The sequence below is a fragment of the Cavenderia fasciculata genome (assembly GCF_000203815.1).
Source record: "Cavenderia fasciculata unplaced genomic scaffold Scf_Dfasci-F-a-11f03.f1-5, whole genome shotgun sequence".
Taxonomy (NCBI): Eukaryota; Evosea; class Eumycetozoa; order Acytosteliales; family Cavenderiaceae; genus Cavenderia; species Cavenderia fasciculata.
In genome coordinates, this window is record NW_004457718.1 from 300,759 (window position 1) to 321,564 (window position 20,806).

Here is a 20,806-nt window from a genome sequence, read left to right on the forward strand (position 1 = left end):
GATTTCATTAACCTTAACATCTTACCTCTGTTGTTGATCTATTGTTTCTGTTGGGGCCCACGTCCAATCAATCGATTTGAAACCATCAAGGGTGCATGAGCAGAACAGTGATACTACTAGAAGATTCTTCCTCTTTGTCTTCTTGATATCTAATGGTTGTTGAATACACGACGTGTACATCAATTGATACTTTTACCACATCCTTGAATACTTTTCAGGAGATCTAGGTATATTTATGTTTACTCTTTAATCTTTAAGACTATTTAAAATAGAATAAGTCAAACTGTTGGTTCATGAAGAAACAAAGGATCAAATTACAAAAAAAATGGATAGATCATCAAAAAAATAAATTAAATACAATGAAATACATTATTTAATTATTAATTCCAGTGATTTATTTGTATAAATATATATATTTATCTTTTTTTGTGATGATCAATCTTAATATCATAATAATAAATGATGATACCGATATTGAAAACAGTTACAAATAATGGGAAATAGTAGGGGATGGCAGTACGTGGAGCAAATACATGACTAAACCAAACATGGTGTAATAAAGACCATGCAGTTTCAACTAATAATCCAAGTAATAATGATTTTCTATAATTAAATTAAATCAAATATGTTAATATATATATAAATATATAATATTTCCATTAATATCATTTGTAATATTTTTGATCTATTTATATATTTATATTTTACCTTGAACCTTCAGTATTACCAAGTACAGATAAAGTAAGAATGAGAGCAGCGACACAGAAATCAATCAATTTTTCATTGGCAGTTGCATAACCATTGATAGATGAGGCAACAATGAAACCGGCAGATGAGGCCAACAATGATACTAATAACCCATGTGCAAATCTACCATGTGACTTGTGAATAAGATACCAAACGACTAATCCAACTACTCCCAATGTGATTCCACTAATATCTTGATCTGATAAAAATAATATACTCATTCTTCTTCTTCTTCTTCTTTTAATAATATACAAATATAAATACAAATAATAATAATAATAATAAATAAGTTATCTCTTTTACTTTTTAGTAAAATTAAATTAATTCATACTTCAAAAGTCTGTTCAACAAAAAAAAAAAAAGCGAACCATTAATTAAATGATTTAAAAATATCTTTAAGATTATCAGAATGGATCTGATCCTTCATAGTCTGTCTCTTTGTTGTGTGTTCCCCTTTATCTGTATACATCTATCTATCTTATCTATCTATTGTTAAGGTTGGTTGTTGATGATTCTGATTTGAATATAAATAAGGAGAGGATGGATGGAACGATCATCCTTTTTTGATTAAAAATAATGTTTAGAGATACACAACAGCAACAACAACAAAGAGGAGAAGATGAATTTGTAAACATGATAGAACCAACCAAAATTGATAGTACAATGGTTAATGGAACATATATAATGGATGAATTGGATGAAGAGTTGGATCAGTTGTTTGTAGAGATTAGTGATTTGTATGATAGTCATTTCCCAGAGCTGGTTACATTATTGGTTGATCAATTACAATACTGTCAAGTGATTGAAAGGATGGGCGATCGATGTAATGCCAATCAATGTGATCTCACCTTTTTGATACCTAACCACCTTCAAAATGATATTCTTCAATCTGCTCAACTCTCTAATGGAACCTCCATCACTCTAGAAAACTTGATCAAGTGTCAACAACTATGCACACAATACCTATCCATCAATACCTATCGTTTACAATTAACTGATTATCTAATCAATAAATTAATCATTCAATAAATATATATATATTGTATCTCTATCTCTATCTCTATAGCTAGTATCTCTTTTCTTTTGAACAATAAAAAAAATAATAAATAAATAAAATTGGCAACTACTATAATTTTTTTGGGTTGCCCCGAAAACAAAGCTTCAAAGCTGCAACGAAACATATATATTATTATTACCAAAAAAACTTTCACAGCAATATTGTTATTATTAGTTTTATCAAACACACACACGCACACATCACACTCAATCAACCACCACTTTCTCACAACCAACCAACCAAACCACCAACTTTAATTAAAATAAAGAAGCAAGCTTTTTCTTACACTTGCTTGTGTGAACAAAGTAGTAGAGAGATTAAATGAACTAGTTAGCAATAACAATATATACATATATATATATATAACTAGTTATAGAGATAGAGATACAAATACAAATATATATATATTAACAAAGAGAGAGATATAGAGAGATGATAAGATATCATGTACAAATTATAATATATCTTTGTATAACCATTCTATTGATGAATGATGGTAATGTACATCGACGCGATACAAGAGTTGAATCGATCGATGTATTGTTGTGGTGTGGATTCTCTTGGACTGGTTTTGGAAATGAACATTTTAAAATACCAAATTATCTAGGTCAATCATTTAACAAGACTCAATGTCCTGTTGAATGTAAATGGATTGGTATGAGATATACAATAGTAGAAGAAAAAGAATAATAATAATATAACAAATATAAATATTATATTAATTTTTTTAAATCTTTTTTTTACTTTAGGAGACAAGAATAAAATAGATCAAGTTGATGCAGTTGTATTTGAAGCACAACCATTGGGTAATTTTGGATACGCCTATTTAAAAGAGACACCACCATTTCCACAAAAAGATGTTGGTCAAAAGTTTATAAACTTTGGTTTTGAACACGAAGACTATTTCCCCATCCAGACTGAACCGGGATACTTGGCACATATCGATGCCAATGCAACCTTTCGTCAGTTTAATCAGATCCCATTGACATTTACGTGTTCGTGGGGTATGTACGAGAATGGGTCGATTGACAATTTCAAAGATGCCTATGTACGTCCGTACAATGAAAAGTTGCGTGTCGTGGCATTCATGGCTACCAATTGTATGGGTGGTGGTGCCATCTATCGTACCAACTATATCAAAGACATGATGACAACCATACAAGTAGATGCAATGGGAGAATGCATACAAAACAAAAAGTTGTCGCCCGAAGAATTCCCCAAACCTGTCTTTGCCGATCTCGGACTCTCCATGAAGATCAAGAGAGAGGTATTCTCACGGTACCTCTTTTCATTGGCATTTGAAAATAACAACAAGACTGACTATGTATCTGAAAAGGTCTATACATGTCTACTTAGTGGATCGCTGCCAATCTATATGGGTGCTCCCAACATTGACGACTTTGTACCACGTAATAGTGTCATTAAAACAAATGATTTCGAATCACCTCAACATCTTGTAAAATATTTAAAATATTTAATGACAAATGAAACTGCTTATAATGAATATTTTGAAGTATGTAAATGGATAGAATATAGAATAGAAATAGATATATATACTTACATTTATTCTTTTTACCTATTTTAGTGGAAAAAAGAAGTATATCCAGAAATGTTTAAACAAAAATATTCAAGATGTGCATTTTATGCAGGTGATTGTGATATTTGTAAATATGTTCATAAATTGATTGAACAAGACAAGGTAAAGAATGGAGACCATAATGCGACTTTGCAACATAGAATTGATTTTGGTGAACCAAAGGAGGTTAAAAAGTTTACACGTGTTGGTAAACTCAAAGCACAGAGTTGTTTGATTGTCAAGCAGACGAGTGATTTGGTGCCAGAGATTAACGACGAGTTTACATTTGCAGCGTGGATTCATCCAGAGGCGTCACAGTCACGTACTCTATTTGCCATGGGCGATGCTAATAGTGCCGGTGGCAAGATGATCAATATCAGCATCGTCCAGGTATGGCGGAGATTCTACGTGCAGTATTGTCTAGTGTCCAACGAGGGTGGCGGAGACTACACCAACGGGTTTGGCGAATTGGACGAGGTGTGTATCACTGGCGAGCGATCCATTACACACGGCGATTGGAAACACATTGCAGTCACCATCACAAGAGAGGATGTCGACGGACACGATATCCAACGCTCCAGTATCTATGTCAATGGCCTACTCGACGTTACCGAGCGTATGCCTGCACACACCACACTCAAAGCCAGCAATGTCATGATTGGCTGTAAAAACAATTTCGAAGGTTTGATAGATGACATTGTCATTCGTCGCTACGCCATGTCTCAACAAGAAATCTACCAACTCATGTTTGAAAAGCTTCGTGGTGATGAACCCGGTCTCACCACCTACATCACTTTCTCGGACAATGCCGCCGTCTCTGACTACTCCAAATATAAATCACCTATTCAAAATACCGCCGTTGAAATTATTGATACTCCACTTCGTAAACTTGATTTAAATAATTGTTAAACAAAAATAAAATAAAAATAAAAAGAAAAAGAAAAAGAAAAATAACAATATATATGTACATAAAAATAAATAAATAAATAAATAAATAAATAATATTTAATGTTTTTCTTTTTTTTTTTAATTAATAATATACAATATGGATGGATGGATAATTAAATAAATAAATAAATTATAAAGATTCTATAGAGTTTTTGTTTTTTTAACTCCAATCTTGTTCTTCATCATCATCTTGTTGAAATTCTTTTTGTTTGGTTGGTTGGAATTTCTTGGATGGTGCTTCATCTTTATCTGCATGTTTCATAATTTGATTTGTCCAACTAGATCCTAATTGTTGATCACCACTAAAATTACTGATTTGTTGTGAATCCATCTTTACAACAGATTCTAAAAAGATTGAATTTCCAATTGTTTTAATTCTAATTTCTAAAATTAATAATAATAATAAAATAGATTATATTAATATCATGTTGATTATGTATATATATATATATATTTGTATATTGTATTGTATTTGGTATTTACCATCACCAACTTTAGTATCTTTATGAGAAAACTTTTCAGCATCAGCCCAAAATTCAAAGATATTGGGAGTTGATGGATGAAGGGAAGGGAGAGAATCATCGTGAAAACCAATAGGGAGAGCTTTACCAGTTGGTGATCCTACAGCTTTAGCCAAAGCATTTGAATCAACCTTTTCGACGAGTTGTGATTGCACACGTTCAAATTTGTTTAGGTAGCCTTTGGCAATGGCAGTGGCACGAACCATCTTGGGAGGTACTTCGACACCATCCTTGTAATTACGTTTTATACATTGATCTACTTCAACTGTAATCGATACGAATCTAGTAGGTAGTGGAGTGTGATGAACAGCAGGCTTTGAAGAGATAAACATTGAATGTACTTTGACCTTTTTAACGGTTCCTTCAATAATGAATCCATCTCCATTACACCATTTCTCCTTTGTCCAATCTTGATTAAAATTACTTGATGTACTCATGTTTGTATGTATTATCTATCTTTTTATCTTTTATCTTTCTCTTCTGTATATATCCTCTTGTGTACTAAAGTTGTAATGAAGTTGCAAGATTATAATAATATCTAACAAACATCCATTCCATTGCAAAAATATTAATATTTATTTCATTTTTTTTTGATCAGACCGTCATTCTCACTGCGACTTCGAATAGAAGACTTTTGAGTTCAAAAACTTCTTCTTCTTCTTCTGATTGAATGGTTGGAGTCGTCGGTCAATAGATGTCTATATAGCTCGGTTAACTATTCCTCATTTCAGTACTATTCAATATTTATCAATTCAAACAACACTAATTCACTGCTAGAAATGGAAGTGTTTATCATGCTATTATAATGCTATTATATTCAGTAAAGAATGCGATAAAAAAAAGTCATGTTTTTTTTATTTTTTAATTATTTTCAAAGCAGATCATTGATACACGTCCTCTCGTCAGACCATATACAACTTTAAGTGTATTATGTACACAATAAGAATTAATCTACAACTTTGTATGATAGTTATCTATCTATATCTCTAGGTATCATGGGCCCTTTTGTTATCATGTCGTTGTCGTTCAATATCCATGTGGTTGTCGTTTATCTCATACAAAGCAAAGACATGGATTTTGAACGACAATGACAATGACTCGAATCTTGCTTGTCGAGACTGTTTATGGTATGTAAATATAATATAATATAAAAGTAAAATGTGTCTATTTTAATTATATATTTATATATATTATTTATTTATCTCTCACTCTCTCTTTAGGGATCAGGAACAGTTCTAAAAATAAAAACCTCTTCCTCTTCATCACTACTAAACTCTGGTATTGGTGCAATCGTTTCAATATCGACATCATCTTGTTCAATAATTTGTTGCCTTTGTCTAGCTGACCTTGAACCTCCTCCTCCTTTACCTCCAATAATTCCATTACCAGTGGTGGTTTGATCTGTTGTTGTTGTTGCAGTACTTTCATCATCTGAATCCTTTGCATCAAACTCATCCTCTAATTCTCGATATTCTTCATTCTCCTCCAATTCTGTAAAGTCTGGTGCAAATGCACTCCAAGTATCTGTATAAATAGTTGACCATATATAAATAATACCAGTTAAACTAATTGTCAATAACATTGGTCTAAGTGGATGCCACTAAATATTGTACAAAATTAAATTAAATTAGTAAAATAATAATAATAGATTAATTAATCTAATCTTTTTGATAAACATACACAAATAAATTGAAAACCTTCTTTTGGACCTTCAAGATCTTTTACAAGACCACCAGAAACACTCCAACAAAATATACTATGCATTGATTTATGTTGCATACCTGCAACTAGGTATTCAGAGTTGTTGGAGAAACAACATTTCTTCCATTGTGCACGGTTGACACTGTCGTGGTATTCTCTGACCACTGCAAATGCTTCGAGTGAGTATAATCGGATGACCTTGTCGGTTGCATTAACCAACATGTACTTTCCATCCCTTGAAAATTCAATCTCTTTGATTGCAGCCGACCCAGACGACACCTTTACAACTCTCTCCAATGGTAACTTGGTTGATGATCTAGTTGAATCTTGTTGATAATTCTTTTTATGTTGTGTTGTACTATTATAAAATAATAGGTTACCTTTTGAATCACCAACTACAATATGATCACCTTTCCAACTATAACTTGCTATAATTTCATTTGTACTTGTTTGTTGATCGGTTTGATTGGTTGTTGACGTCGTAGATGTTGATGTATTAGATGAAGATGTATTATTATTATTATTTGATTGTTGTTGTAATGGTGGAGAAGTACTATTCAATTCCAAATCACCCATTACATTGATGGGTGTCATATTATTAGTCGGTAAATGAATGAGTAAAGGTGGTGATGATTGTAATGATACCAAACATATATCTCTAAATAGAATGTGATTAATAAGTCAGTTCTGTATTTATAAACATATAACAATATATAACATACCCATTTCTAGGATGTAATTGAGCACAACTGATAGAACTGTCAAAGTCTAATTTATAAATGATTGATGAGTTGTTTATATCCCATAGAATGATCGAACCATCACTGCTACCACTTAATAATCTCTGTCCGTCTCTTGTCCATCTTGATAGTATATATATATATATATATATATATAGATTAAATGAAATGAGTATGATGATCAAAATGAATGAATGATTAGATTAGAGTCTGATCAATCATTCTCTTTGATATGGATAGATATCTTTTGTGTTTACATACGATAAAGAATTAATAGATTGTTTATGTGATGCGAATAATCTAACGATAGACTTTGTAATAAAGTCCCATATAGATATAGTACCCGATTGATTGCCGACAGCCAATAGTGTACCTCTTCTATTAAACTTTAAGCAATTAGCCTTTGACCCTAAACTATCCATCAGATAGTCTTCTACTCCTTCGGGAATATCCCCTATTCTAAAGGGATCTTGAAAGCTAAGGTTCATTCTCTATCTATCTATCCCTTTCTCTCTTTGATCTGTGCACATATATTATTCTTTCTCTTGACTGAACTTCAAAACCAATTTATGTGTTTGCAAAAATAAATATGAAAAGTGTGGAGGGGTGAGTTCGCAGCACACAGCTGATTTTATACCATCATTGCGATGATCATCTTTCATTGCCCATTCCAGTGGTATTGGGGGGGGTTTGGTTTGGTTAGAGATGTGATATAAATAAAAATATAATTTAAATTGGTTCTCTCCTCTTCCTTTCCTTTCTCTTCTCTATCATCTCTCATCTCATCAACCAACTCTATTTGTATTCTTTACTTTTAATTTTTTTTTTTATTTGTCTATCCACAATTAATTAATCTTATCTTTTGACCAACTAGTTATATAAACCTTTATTTTCTATACAGACCTATTGTATGTGTTGTTAATACAAGAGTATACAAGAAAGAGTAACGATGAATAAATTGTTATGAACTAATTTTTTTTTTTTTTTTTTTAGTATCTTCTTTCAAGAATGGAAACTAGAGAAGAAGATCAACTGTTGGCTCATCTGTTTATGCCGATGAGAATACAACATGTGAGCATTCTTGAAACAGTTTCTGAAAGTACTCTTTTTCATTCATTCATTCAACATATTATTAGCAGCACTAGCGAAAAGGGTGGAGGAATAGTATCATCTGCTTTAAATCAATTCAGTGATGATATTAAACAACCACCAAATATCGATCAACTAACTAAAAGAATCAGTCAATCATTTGTTGATTCAAAAGATAATAATAATAATAATAGTAATATTCCTGTAATAACCTATTTCAAGAAATCAAATTGTATTTTGGTTATTCATAGACCTCCAACTATCATCAACCAAAACAACAACAATAATAATAATAGTAATAATAATAATATTATTTTAGATTTAATTCAAATCTATCCAACACTTGATACATTCAATGTTCAAACAACAAAACTTCAAATGGCCACTCCTATTTGTTCATTCAACATACAAGATGTCAATCAACTATTAGATCCTGTATTCTTAGAGTATCTAGTTGCACTAAGAGATACTGATCAATCACCAATCATGTCAATCGTTCATCATGACCATTACATGGTACCAACACCAAATACCATTCTCAATTGGTTAATTCCATCTATTCCTGGGTGTGAATACAATGATTCAATAGCCAAGTATTCAACACCAATTATTTATAAATCAATTAGAACTGAAATATTAAGTGGTAGTTGGATGAGATCACCACTTTGGGTTGGTCTCAAGTCATTGACTCATTTTCTTTTTAAAAGATATGAATCGTCAAGAGCCTATAAAATGGCAATATTATCATTTAAAATCAATACATTGGCCAAGTATAAAGTCAACAGTCAAACAACTCTGGAATACATTGCACACATTGCAAGAAGCTGCAACAAATTCAAAATCAAATATCAAAAGAAACATCCATCGACTGTATTTGATTTTATCAAATCAATCAAAGAACAATGTGAGACACTCTCTGACAAGGCTCATCAACAATGGGATTCTTTCTGTCAACACGTAGAGAAAGAATATCAAATCAGTCCATCAATCAACAATATTTGCAATGGGTTGAAAGATTATGGAACTGATCAAGCAAATTTGGTTCATCAAAGTCTTCAACAAAACATTCAATCATTTATCAACAATCTCAAGGTAGATGAGAAGAAATCAGGTGTCAAGGATTTAGGCTTATTAAATGACTCGGCATCAAGACCTTCAATAACCAATTTGGAGAATTATTCAAAACAATTACATCAACTCAACAATCGTGACGCCTCAGGGTTGGTTTCTATATTAAAAGGAATGATTGATACCCTCAGCAATACCAATGGGTTTACATTGGATTATTACACTGATAATGTAACATTGGTAATCACATTGAATATCATTGAAGAGATGATATTCCAGATGTGGAAAAGTCAAATTTTCAGACAATCTCTGTCAAATGGCCAAAAACAAAGTCAAGATGTATTCTCATCTGTTTACAATCTAATGGACATTTATATGAAGTTGTCAAAACCAAGATATGATAAAGATGCTATTCTTTACAGTCGTTTTATCTTGACATCATTTACTTTGGTTGCCATTTTGGATAGATTGACACTGGATTATTGTCATCAAAATGACAGATATACAACTTTCAGTTTCGATTTATACTCTTCTCTACCACCATATGTCAATTTATCAATATTCTCGGATCTATTACTTCAACACCAATATGAATATGATATCTTGGAATCATTGGAGTCATATTTTGAAGATCAACGTCATTGTAGTAAAACATCAATAGATAATTCAATCTTTAGTGTTGATGACAATGGTTTTGGAAAGAAATGGGCCCAACAATTTTATCAAGAAGAGTTACAAAAAGAATTGGATGATATAGAGAAAAAGAAGGAGGACAAAATCAAAGAGTATCGAGATCTCAAAGCCAAAAAGACAGCAATGATTGAAAAACTCCAAGAGAAGTTGCTTCTGTATCCAAAATATGAAGGGGAAAGCTATTCTTATGCTCAAAAAAGAAAAAAAATTGAACGTGACATTAAAGATTGTTTTAATACGACCTTGTCAATCTACTACAAATCAATGCCAAAAAACAAAGACAACCAATTCAAACTCATGTTTGAAATCCATATCCCATTCTACCTCTATTATGTTAGAAACTCGTTTGCTTTGCTTTGCAAATATCTTTATGGTGGACAAAATTATTATAACCTCACTTCATGGAGGCTTTCACCCACTTCAAGTATAGTATCATTATTTGGGAGTATGCCTCATGTACCTGAATTCCTTGCTATCTTTAAAAATCCAGAAACATCTTTTATTGATTGGAATCATAAGACTATTTCGCGCTACCAATACAAGGAAGCAAGTAGAATCGAGGATATGACATCATCAAACCTCCAAAAGAGTAATTTGCTCCTTTCAATTCCATCAAGAGTTGAGTATAGTCAACTCAACTGGATGGTTCAATCAAATCATGGAATAGAAGAAAATGATGTTCTCGCAACTCAAAGCAACACACCAAAAGGAATGTTACCAAATGAATATATTCGATATGGAATGTTAAGAGTTGGAGCAAGTTTATCAATTAGAAATATGATTAGATTCATGGAAGAAAGGAATAATCTCAATGGAATTCATGTTTTGGTTATGTTTTATCAATTGTCAATGCAATGTGGTCCTAGAAAGAATGGTCAGTCAACAAATAGACCATTTAGAATTGGTTGGGACGATGAAACTGTTCTTCAAACACTATGTAATACCGTTGAATCTATTTTAACTGAAAGTGAACTCAATTGGGAAAGAAATATTTCAATGATTGCCATGATTCATTGTTTGACAATTGCATTCAATACAAGAGATAATAAGACGTTGGATGATATCAACAAATCGATTATTAAAGTGTTAGAGAAATGTAGATTGGTACTTTGGGAATGGGTTGCGAAGTTGGAACAACTCATTCAACAAGAATTACTTCATGGAAGAGAAACTGAAACATCATCACTAAGAAAGAGAATGGTTTATACATCGATTGCAATAATAATGACATTCAACATTGACAATAATCACAAACAATATATTATTCAACACACCAATTATTTCCAACACATTGAATATTATTTCAAATCGTTGATCATTTTGGATGAAAATTCAACCTATTCAAGTAATAGGACAAGAACATTGGGATCATCATGTCCAGAACAACCATTTTTGGATATAATATTCAATCAACTATCATTGATTATTTATCGTCAAATACCATTTATCGTTGAACATTTCAAAGATGGAAATCATTTCAAATGTTTAAATAATATCATTCATAACAATCAAGGAAATGATTATACTTGGGAAAAAGGATCAAATAATAATTATTATCGTATGTAAACATAATAATTAAAAGAAATAATAGTAACTGATTTTCCTTTTTGTTAACCACTTTTTTGTTTTTAGAATTCAAATTTAATGATCTTATTGTACAATTTAATATATTTGATGGAACATTATTATTCAATGGAACATTTGATAAAAGATTACCAACTCAAGTTGTTAGTTATCCACTTTATAAATCCTTCTTTGAATCATCTATTTTTGAAGTTCATCAAAATGGAAATTCTATTTGGTATTTATATTTATTTATTCAGCAATTGATGTTGTAATAGTTCATTAACATATATCATATATTTATAAAATAGGACTACCAATCAGACAATAGAAGGATATAAAATAGAGTTCATAATATATTCATCTCGTACCATTGGAATTGTTCAAATCAAAGACAATGGTGAAAGATGGATGCTTCTTGATCCTAATTTATTTAATCATTTGCCAATTACTTTAGTCACATTCTATTCACATTGGATAAACATGGCAACTAATGAAATAGAGTTTAGACCAAGAACTCTTCAACAATACAAAGATGGAGGTTTGGATTCAATTAAATTTATTGGAACTAAAAATGGTGAAATTAAATTAAAATCAACTGGTGATTCTCTATTATATTTTGGATATAATAATCTATGGTTAAGAGATCAAATATTGAAAATATTCCCAATAGAATCGGAACCTAGCTTTCATATTTTTGAACAAGAAGCATCCAAACTTTATAGAATCCATTTGAATCAATTTGGATTGGATTTTATAGTTGATTGTCAGAATCAACAAATCAATTCAGTTCAATATTCTGGATATCGACTATGTGAACAACAATATATTGGAACTTTAGTTGGTTTGAAAACAATATTGGTTTTGGAACAAAATATTGCAAGTGGAACAAAGAAGGTTATTCTTCCACATTCAACCATCACATTGGAGATGAATGGTGATTGTCAAGGTTTCAATAATGCCAAATCAAGTACAACCACTCTCAACCATCCAGCCTATTTTATTTATGATATTGACAGGGAACTCAAAATGATCAAATCATCAGATTTGACAGCACATCTCCATCTTTGTTACTCTCATATTGTAACATCATCATTGTTTAGAGATCCATTTACTGGATTGAGAGGAATGGAACTTGCTAATATTCTTTTAAAGAAATTTAATAACAACATGCCACTCAACCAATCACAACTCAATATTTTATCTGCGATATCCAACATATCACCAAAAAGAACTGAATCAAATCACATCCAACAAATAACAATATCACGTCCACTTCTCGCACCAATGATATCACATTATGATGGATTTGTTATTTTGGTTGATATGATCAAACAATCACATGCCAAGATGTCATTTTTATGGAGTGTTAATCAAGAAGCAGCACCATTAACTTCAACACTCAATCGTATTGCTTGGAACAGATACAAAAGAATATACTCCCCACATTGTCAAATAGATTTGCCAATTGACACACCAGGATCGTTTGTCATAGTTGAACCATCATCTTTGGGTCAAAACTCCAAAAATGTTCAAAGAATGGCATCAATCGTTGAATCCAAGAATATTCAGTATTTATGCAATTCATTTAATCCCTTCTCAATGATTGGCACATCAACTATCTATGGGTTAGACTTTACTGACCGCCAAAATTGTGTTCCAGAGTTTCAAGAAACCAACAATCTCATCAATACCAGATATATTGATAGACAGCAACAACTTGGCGGGGCATTCACATACTGGTATCTAAAACTTTTGAAAATAGCAATGGAAACTGCAAGTGGTCATTATAATCTTACAAGATTTAGATTCGTCATCACATTGCTCTCATATTTTTGGTCCGATTCTTCTTTGGTTCCATTAATAGATCATCTCGTACTTATCGCAATATCTAAACCATTACCAAATGTTCCATCATTTCCTCTTGAAAAAATATATGTAGAACCAATGACTACATATGAACCTAATTTCATTAGTAGTAAGGTTAAATCCTCTATTCCAGATGCCCGTTACCCGTACTCCGATACCTATGAAGAAATGGTAGCCAAACGGGAAAAGATTGAAGAAGCAAGATCCACCGTTATCAAAGAGATCTTTGACCAAAATATTTGGGATAGAGTGAATGAAACAATCATTTCACCAAGTCACACCTCTTACAAATCAGTCTCTAATCCCCATTTCTACTACGAAAAATCATTTAATGATCAAATACAAAGTAAAATAATTTATTGGCACAACAACAAACTATTGAAATTATATTTACAATCCATACACAATGAAACAACCAAGATAGTTTACGGTCGATTATCAGGACTATCTTATTTCAATGGTTTACCAAGTTTCATGAAACCTCGAGTTTACCATTTAAAGAACCAATTTAATCAACAAATTTACAATTCAAAACTGTTCGACAAGGAAATCCCAAAGGATTGTATGAGAATATGGGAACTTGGTTATGATCAACAGTTGGAATCAATATGGTCACCTGGTAAAATATCATTTGGCAAGTTGGATAATTTTATCAATGGAATTTACCATCAAACCCATTTGGAGGAGGAATTATTTGATGATTTAAATATCAGTAAAGAATCTTTAAAGAATAATATTCAACAATCCAAAACGAATATTCTGAATTCTCAGACATTGGGTCGTGACCTTGAAAGGTTATTGGTTATTATTCAACAAAGAGTAGATTTGGTTTGGAATATAATTCTAGAGTTTTACAATAATCCAAAAAGAACAGATCAATCTCAACAAGAATTGGATGGTATATTTAAAAGTTGTCATTCTTGGATTGGGTGTGTTCCATTGACTGTCTATGAAGATTTCTCAAATCATTTTGTTGATTTACCAGATCAAATATATCAATTAATTGGTGTTCATATTATCCTTCAAACTTATAAACAAAAGATTCAAAAGTGTAAAACCATTCAAGGTGTTGATTTGGTAAAAGAATTATCACAAAGTAGAGAGACAAGAAAATGGTTACCAAAAGATTATCCAACATGGTTGGTATTTGAATTGGAACAATCAATATGGATCAGAGACACTCAAGCAGAGATTGCAATCAAGTTGATCAATGCTCAAAGTAATGAATGTGTTCAACTACAGATGGGTGAAGGAAAGACATCTGTTATTCTACCAATCATGTGTTTGGCAATATCCGATAAACAAAGAATTGCTCGAGTCAATGCAATTCCATCCCTACTTCAAACTTATATTCAAGATTTACAAATGAGACTTGGATCATCAATTCTCAATCGACCAATCCACCTCTATCCATTCAAAAGAGATATTGGACCATCAATATCAGAATCACATGTTCAATATATTCTCTCCAACATTGAAAAATGTAAACAAATGAATGGAATCATACTTTGTACACCAGAACATAGACTATCATTCAATTTGTTTTGGAGATTGGCAAAGGATAAGAACCCTTTATTTGATAGTATGGGTAATGTTATCAAGTGGTGGAACGATAATATATTTGATATTATGGATGAATGTGATGATCTATTATCACACAAATACCAACTACTCTATCCAATCGGGTCAAAAGTTCCGATTGATGGTGGATCTGATCGTTGGAACGTTATTGAAGAGGTTCTATCTGAATTAAAATTAATTCTTCAACATCATTACAAAGACTACCAAGATCCATTCATATTTAGAAGATTCACTTCTGAGAATGAAAATAATCAAGACCAAATGAAAAAGATATTGTCTGTTTTACTCGAAACATTAATCAACAAACTACCATTCAACACCAATGAAAAGAATCTTGACCTTATCAAACAATTTGTTGGGCCCGATGAAGATACAATTTCTCAGGAGCATCACAAAGCTCTATCCTTGGTGGAAAAACTTGATAAACATCAAACAAGAATATTGGTTTATAGAGGATTATTTTCATATGAAGTTCTTTTACACTCTTTAACAAAAACATGGTCAAAACATTATGGTATCAGATCAACAGCGTCATCATCGTTCAAACGAGATTCAACATTATTGGCAGTTCCATTCAGAGCCAAAGATACACCCTCTGAAAGGGCTGAGTATGGACACCCTGATTTTGTAATCATTTTGACATTCATAGCTTACTATAATCAAGGATTGACATTTAATCAATTCCAAAAAGCATTGGATTGTCTAATCTCAAGTAAAAAACATGATGCATCAGACATCTACAGATCATGGACAGATTATGACCAATCAATTGAAGAAAAATATAGAGATTTCAGATGTGTTGTCAATTCTGATAATCAATTAATCAAACATCTCTATTCTCTATTCAAATTCAATTGTAGAGTGATCAATTTCTGGTTGAATGAATTGGTATTCCCATATGAAACCAAACAATATCCATCTAAACTATTTGCCAACCCATGGGATTTGGTTTATCCAAAATCAAACTCCAAGAAACATATTTCATGTGGATTCAGTGGTACAAATGACACTAAATGTCTCTATCCTCTTACTATTCAACAGAATGATTTGGATCGACTCAAATATACCAATGTTCAAGTATTGAATTATATTCTTGATCAAAATGATCAATCAAACAAGGTTCATATCGTTGATGATAAGAATATTCTGGAAGAAATTGTTAAACTAAACAACAATCAAAGTGGTCATTATTTCAATATTTTAATTGATGCAGGAGCATTAATGATTGGTAAATCAAATGAAGATGTTGTCAAGAGATGGTTGGAATTGGAATCAGCAACAAGAATAGATGGTGCTCTCTTTTTTGAAAATGATAAACTGACAACAATCGATAGAGAAGGAAAGAAGTTTATTTTCAGTCAATCACCACTCTCTGATAGATTAGATAGAGTTTTAGTTTATTTGGATGATTATCATACTCGTGGTGTCGATATTAAACTTCCAATCAACAGTAATGCAATAGTAACAGTTGGGAACAAGATCACTAAAGAGAAACTACTTCAAGCATGTATGAGAATGAGAAAGTTGGGACAAGGTCAAACTATTTCAATTCTCATTTCAAAGAATCTTGGAATTGAATTAAAGAATGATAGAGGTGAACTTGAACCACTTTCCAGACCCCCTGATATTCTAGACATTTTGAAATGGACCATTCAAAATACAATTGAATTTATCACCAACTCATTTATTCAATGGACATTCCAAGGAATGATGAATGCAAGAAGCAAGTCTGCCATTTCACTTTTGGAAATGGATAATGTAGAAAACAAAAACAAGAGCACTATATTCTCTAAATTGGTATCGTTCCCAGAAACTCTCTCACTCTATGACTTGTATTCTGGTCTCTATAAAAGGGAGAATGGTGATGTCGTTGTTTCATCAATGGTATCTAAATTGGAAAAGAAATTTAAAAAAGATGTTGGCTCTGACACTATTCTGGGTACACTTGGCCCAAGTCATTCCATTCAAGCAAACTTGATGAGCAAATATGCCAAAAACAAGCTGCAAGATCAATTTGTTTATTCCAATATGGTTGAAGAGGAACAAGAGAGAGAGTTTGAAGTAGAAGCGGAAGTTGAAATGGAAAGAGAGTTACCTAAAAAAGTAAATCCACATATCGAAAAGATTGATGATGGTTGGAGAGAAATCCTCACTGGATCGAAACATGTGCAAGACCATCCATCAATATTCCTACCAATCAAAGATATATTCAAAGATACAAATGTTTGGAAATGTTTAGAGATTCAAAAGGATTGTTTTGCACCAACACTTTGGACAACCTATAACTTTACCAAAACCATTACCACTAATCTATACTCAACAGCCAATAATATAGATGAATTTGTCAAACAAATCAATTATATATTAGTGGTGTGGAATGGTGATACACCAAACATGATTCTAGTGTCAATGAAAGAAGCAAACCATTTAATCAAAATATTGGATCAATTGTCAAAACAAGAGATTATCATCTTTGCATCAATCCACCAATCGATCCAACGAGACCGGCCAATTGAAACCATCCAAAAAGATAGACCAGGTCAAACAGAGTATTTCAACAAAATATCTACTCGTTCGCCATCAAGTTTCTCTCTACAACCAAATTATCATGCTCAAATCCGTCCATTATTAAATCAAATCAATGTATTGAATGGATCAAAATACTTTGATTATCCATTAGAGATTTACCAATTCCTTGGGATCTTTAGATGTGGATTAAAAGAAATAATGTCAAAACTAATCAACAATGATTTTATTGATCAATTTGGATTTGTATTAGAAAGTGTCAAACCAAGTGATATCGACAAACTCTCGATTGATGATGATCTATTCGACCAACTCCTCTCAATCATCAAGACAAGAAGATTTAAAAAATGTCCAATCGATCTACTTGAACAGAATTTACAACTACAAAGAGTCTATTCTGTCGGTGTCGATAGTCATATCAAAAATATTCTAAGTAATAAATAAAGTAGTTATATTTCAAAGATTTATTCAATCAAAGATCGGAAGTGCTGCTGATCTTCAAAAAGTACAAGAAAGAATTTTTTAAATTTTTTTTGTTTTTTTTTATCAAGTCCAAAAACCAACTAAGATCTTCACACAACCATTTTTTTTTAAATAGAGATAGAGAGAGAGAGAGGGTGACACACTAACTACTACTATCAAATCACTACTACTATCTATTATAGTTCATTGTAATAACACATCACACCTTCATCAACAACATCAACACAAGGTCAATCTCAACAATATTGTAAAGGTATTTACATTATCTTCCTCAAAAGGTCGATTATCTACTATATAAATATTTATATTAATAAATCTAAACCAATACAATCTTTATCTTTTTTTTAGATGGAAGAACAAGACGACCAAGTATTGTCTCATCTATTTATGTCAATGAGATTACCAGATACTCTAAATACCAAAGCAGAGATGACACTTTTTCATTCATTTATTCAAGATATCAACAATTGGGATGAAGAAGGAATAGTATCATTAGCATTAAAACAATTCAGTGATGATATCAATCAACCACCAGATATCGATCAACTCACAAACAGAATAACACAATCTTTTATTAATGAAACAAAAGGAAACAATAATAATAATGATAATAATGATCAATTAAATAATATACCTTTAATCACCTATTTCAAGAAATCAAATTGTATTTTAGTTATTCATAGACCTCCAACTATCACTATTAATAATAACAATGATAATAATAATAATAGTATTATATTAGATTTAATTCAAATCTATCCAACTCTTGAAGATTTTAATGTTGAAACAACAAAAATTAAAATGGCCGCTCCTATTTGTTCGTTCAACATTCAAGATGTCAATCAACTATTAGATCCTGTATTCTTAGAGTACCTAGTTGCACTAAGAGATACTGATCAACCACCAATCATGTCTGTTGTTCGCAGTCAACATAATGTGATACCAACACCCAATACCATTATCAATTGGTTAATTCCATCTATTCCTGGATGTGAATACAATGATTCAACAACCAATTATTCAACACCATTTATTTATAAATCAATTAGACCTGAAATTTTAAATATTGGAGACAATCTTGTTTGGATGAGATCACCACTCTGGGTTGGTCTTAAATCTTTAACTCATTTTCTTTTTAAAAGATATGAATCATCAAGAGACTATAAAATGTTAATATTGGCATTTAAAATGGATACTTTGCAAAGTATAAAGTCAACAGTCAAACCACTCTTGAATACATTGCACACATTGCAAGAAGTTGTACCAAATTTAAAACTAAATATTATGATAAAGATCCAGAGATGGTATTTAATTTAATCAAATCAATCAAAGATATGTGCCAGACACTCTCTGATAAGGCCAACCAACAATGGGATTCATTTTGTCAAGCCGTAGAGAATGATAGTGACATCAGTACCTCAATTACCAAAACTTGTAATGGATTAAAAGGATATGGAAATGATCAAACCAACCTGGTTCATCAAATTATTAAACCAAAGATTAAATCTTTTATCAAAAATCTCAAAGTTGATGAAATGAAGTTAGATGTAAAAGGTGTAAATACATTGACCGATTCAGCATCCAATTCTTCAATCACAGATTTGAAAATTCTTTCAAAACAACTCAATTCTCAAGATGTTCAAGCTTCATTCCCAGTGATTTGCAAAAAATATCTGAGCACATTGGCGCATTGCCAGATAATGATAATGCATCGGTGGTCATTATTTTAAATCAAGTTGAAGAAATTGTATTCCAGATTTGGAATAATCTAAATTTGCCTGAAAGTCAAATATTCAGACAATCACTTTTAGAAGATGGCAACCAGCAACACAGCCAAGATGTATTCTCATCGGTTTACAATCTAATGGATCAGTATATGAAAGTGACCAAACCAAGATATGAAAAGGATGCTATTCTTTACAGTCGTTTTATCTTGACACTCTGGTTGCTATTTTGGATCAATTAACGTTGGATTATTGTCTTTTACTTGACAAGAATGATAACGTAGATTCAACACCAACACCAAGATACAATTTATATCGTTCTCTACCACCATATGTCAATATTTCAATATTCTCTGACATTTTACTTCAACAAAGATCAGAGTATGAAATTAGAGAATCTTTGGATACCTATTTCAAAGATTATCGTAATTGTAGTCAAACATCAATTGAAAACTCGATATTTAGTATTGAAGATAAAGGGTTTGGAGAAAGATGGGCTGAATCATTCCTCCAAGAAGAATTAAAACAAGAATTGGAGGATATCGAGACAAAGAAAGAAGCCAAAATCAAAGAATGTCAAGAATTCAAGCAATCAATGCTCGATAAAATCAAAAAGCTTCAACCAGATTTACGTTTGTATCGTAATGACAGTCGCATTTATAGTAGCCGAACATCAAGTACCGCCAAATCTAAACATATTTCAAATGCCTGAAACATCTTTTATTCAATGCAATCAAATATCGCTCACTTGTTATGGATACAAAGATCGAGGAAGAGAAATGATGAATATCAGAAATAACAAGTTCCTACCCAATCTTTTCCTTTCAATTCCAGAAAAAGTAAAGTTTAGTCAACTGAATTGGATGATTCAATCAAATCAAGGGATCGAGGAAAACCAGGTTCTCGCAACTCAGAACCAA

The 20,806-nt window shown here is 31.7% G+C and overlaps 6 protein-coding genes across 6 annotated transcripts; 3 read left to right on the forward strand and 3 right to left on the reverse strand.

The window, feature by feature from the left end:
* Window positions 1-416: 416 nt before the first annotated feature.
* On the reverse strand, window positions 417-968 carry DFA_00100 (uncharacterized protein; the record flags this gene model as incomplete). The annotated part of the gene is made up of 2 exons (XM_004357759.1): window positions 417-603; window positions 709-968. The coding sequence occupies 2 exons, from the start codon at window positions 966-968 to the stop codon at window positions 417-419; spliced, it is 447 nt and encodes a 148-aa protein (XP_004357816.1).
* Window positions 969-1,323: 355 nt separating this feature from the next.
* Window positions 1,324-1,776, forward strand: DFA_00101 (uncharacterized protein; the record flags this gene model as incomplete). The annotated part of the gene is made up of 1 exon (XM_004357760.1): window positions 1,324-1,776. One exon carries the CDS (start codon window positions 1,324-1,326, stop codon window positions 1,774-1,776), a length of 453 nt encoding a protein of 150 aa, XP_004357817.1.
* Window positions 1,777-2,236: 460 nt separating this feature from the next.
* Window positions 2,237-4,289, forward strand: fut9 (glycosyltransferase; the record flags this gene model as incomplete). The annotated part of the gene is made up of 3 exons (XM_004357761.1): window positions 2,237-2,459; window positions 2,554-3,317; window positions 3,390-4,289. The coding sequence occupies 3 exons, from the start codon at window positions 2,237-2,239 to the stop codon at window positions 4,287-4,289; spliced, it is 1,887 nt and encodes a 628-aa protein (XP_004357818.1).
* A 199-nt stretch (window positions 4,290-4,488) lies between these two features.
* DFA_00103 (uncharacterized protein) lies at window positions 4,489-5,286 on the reverse strand (the record flags this gene model as incomplete). The annotated part of the gene is made up of 2 exons (XM_004357762.1): window positions 4,489-4,712; window positions 4,812-5,286. 2 exons carry the CDS (start codon window positions 5,284-5,286, stop codon window positions 4,489-4,491), a joined length of 699 nt encoding a protein of 232 aa, XP_004357819.1.
* Window positions 5,287-5,710: 424 nt separating this feature from the next.
* Window positions 5,711-7,778, reverse strand: rbbE (WD-40 repeat-containing protein; the record flags this gene model as incomplete). Its single annotated transcript, XM_004357763.1, has 5 exons — window positions 5,711-5,800; window positions 6,099-6,449; window positions 6,530-7,208; window positions 7,273-7,413; window positions 7,552-7,778. 5 exons carry the CDS (start codon window positions 7,776-7,778, stop codon window positions 5,711-5,713), a joined length of 1,488 nt encoding a protein of 495 aa, XP_004357820.1.
* A 101-nt stretch (window positions 7,779-7,879) lies between these two features.
* Window positions 7,880-20,598, forward strand: DFA_00105 (uncharacterized protein; the record flags this gene model as incomplete). Its single annotated transcript, XM_004357764.1, has 12 exons — window positions 7,880-7,896; window positions 8,192-8,219; window positions 8,284-8,674; window positions 8,699-11,698; window positions 11,773-11,941; window positions 12,015-13,918; window positions 13,997-18,112; window positions 18,345-18,415; window positions 18,511-19,366; window positions 19,456-19,817; window positions 19,960-20,034; window positions 20,158-20,598. 12 exons carry the CDS (start codon window positions 7,880-7,882, stop codon window positions 20,596-20,598), a joined length of 11,430 nt encoding a protein of 3,809 aa, XP_004357821.1.
* Between the last annotated feature and the right edge of the window lie 208 nt (window positions 20,599-20,806).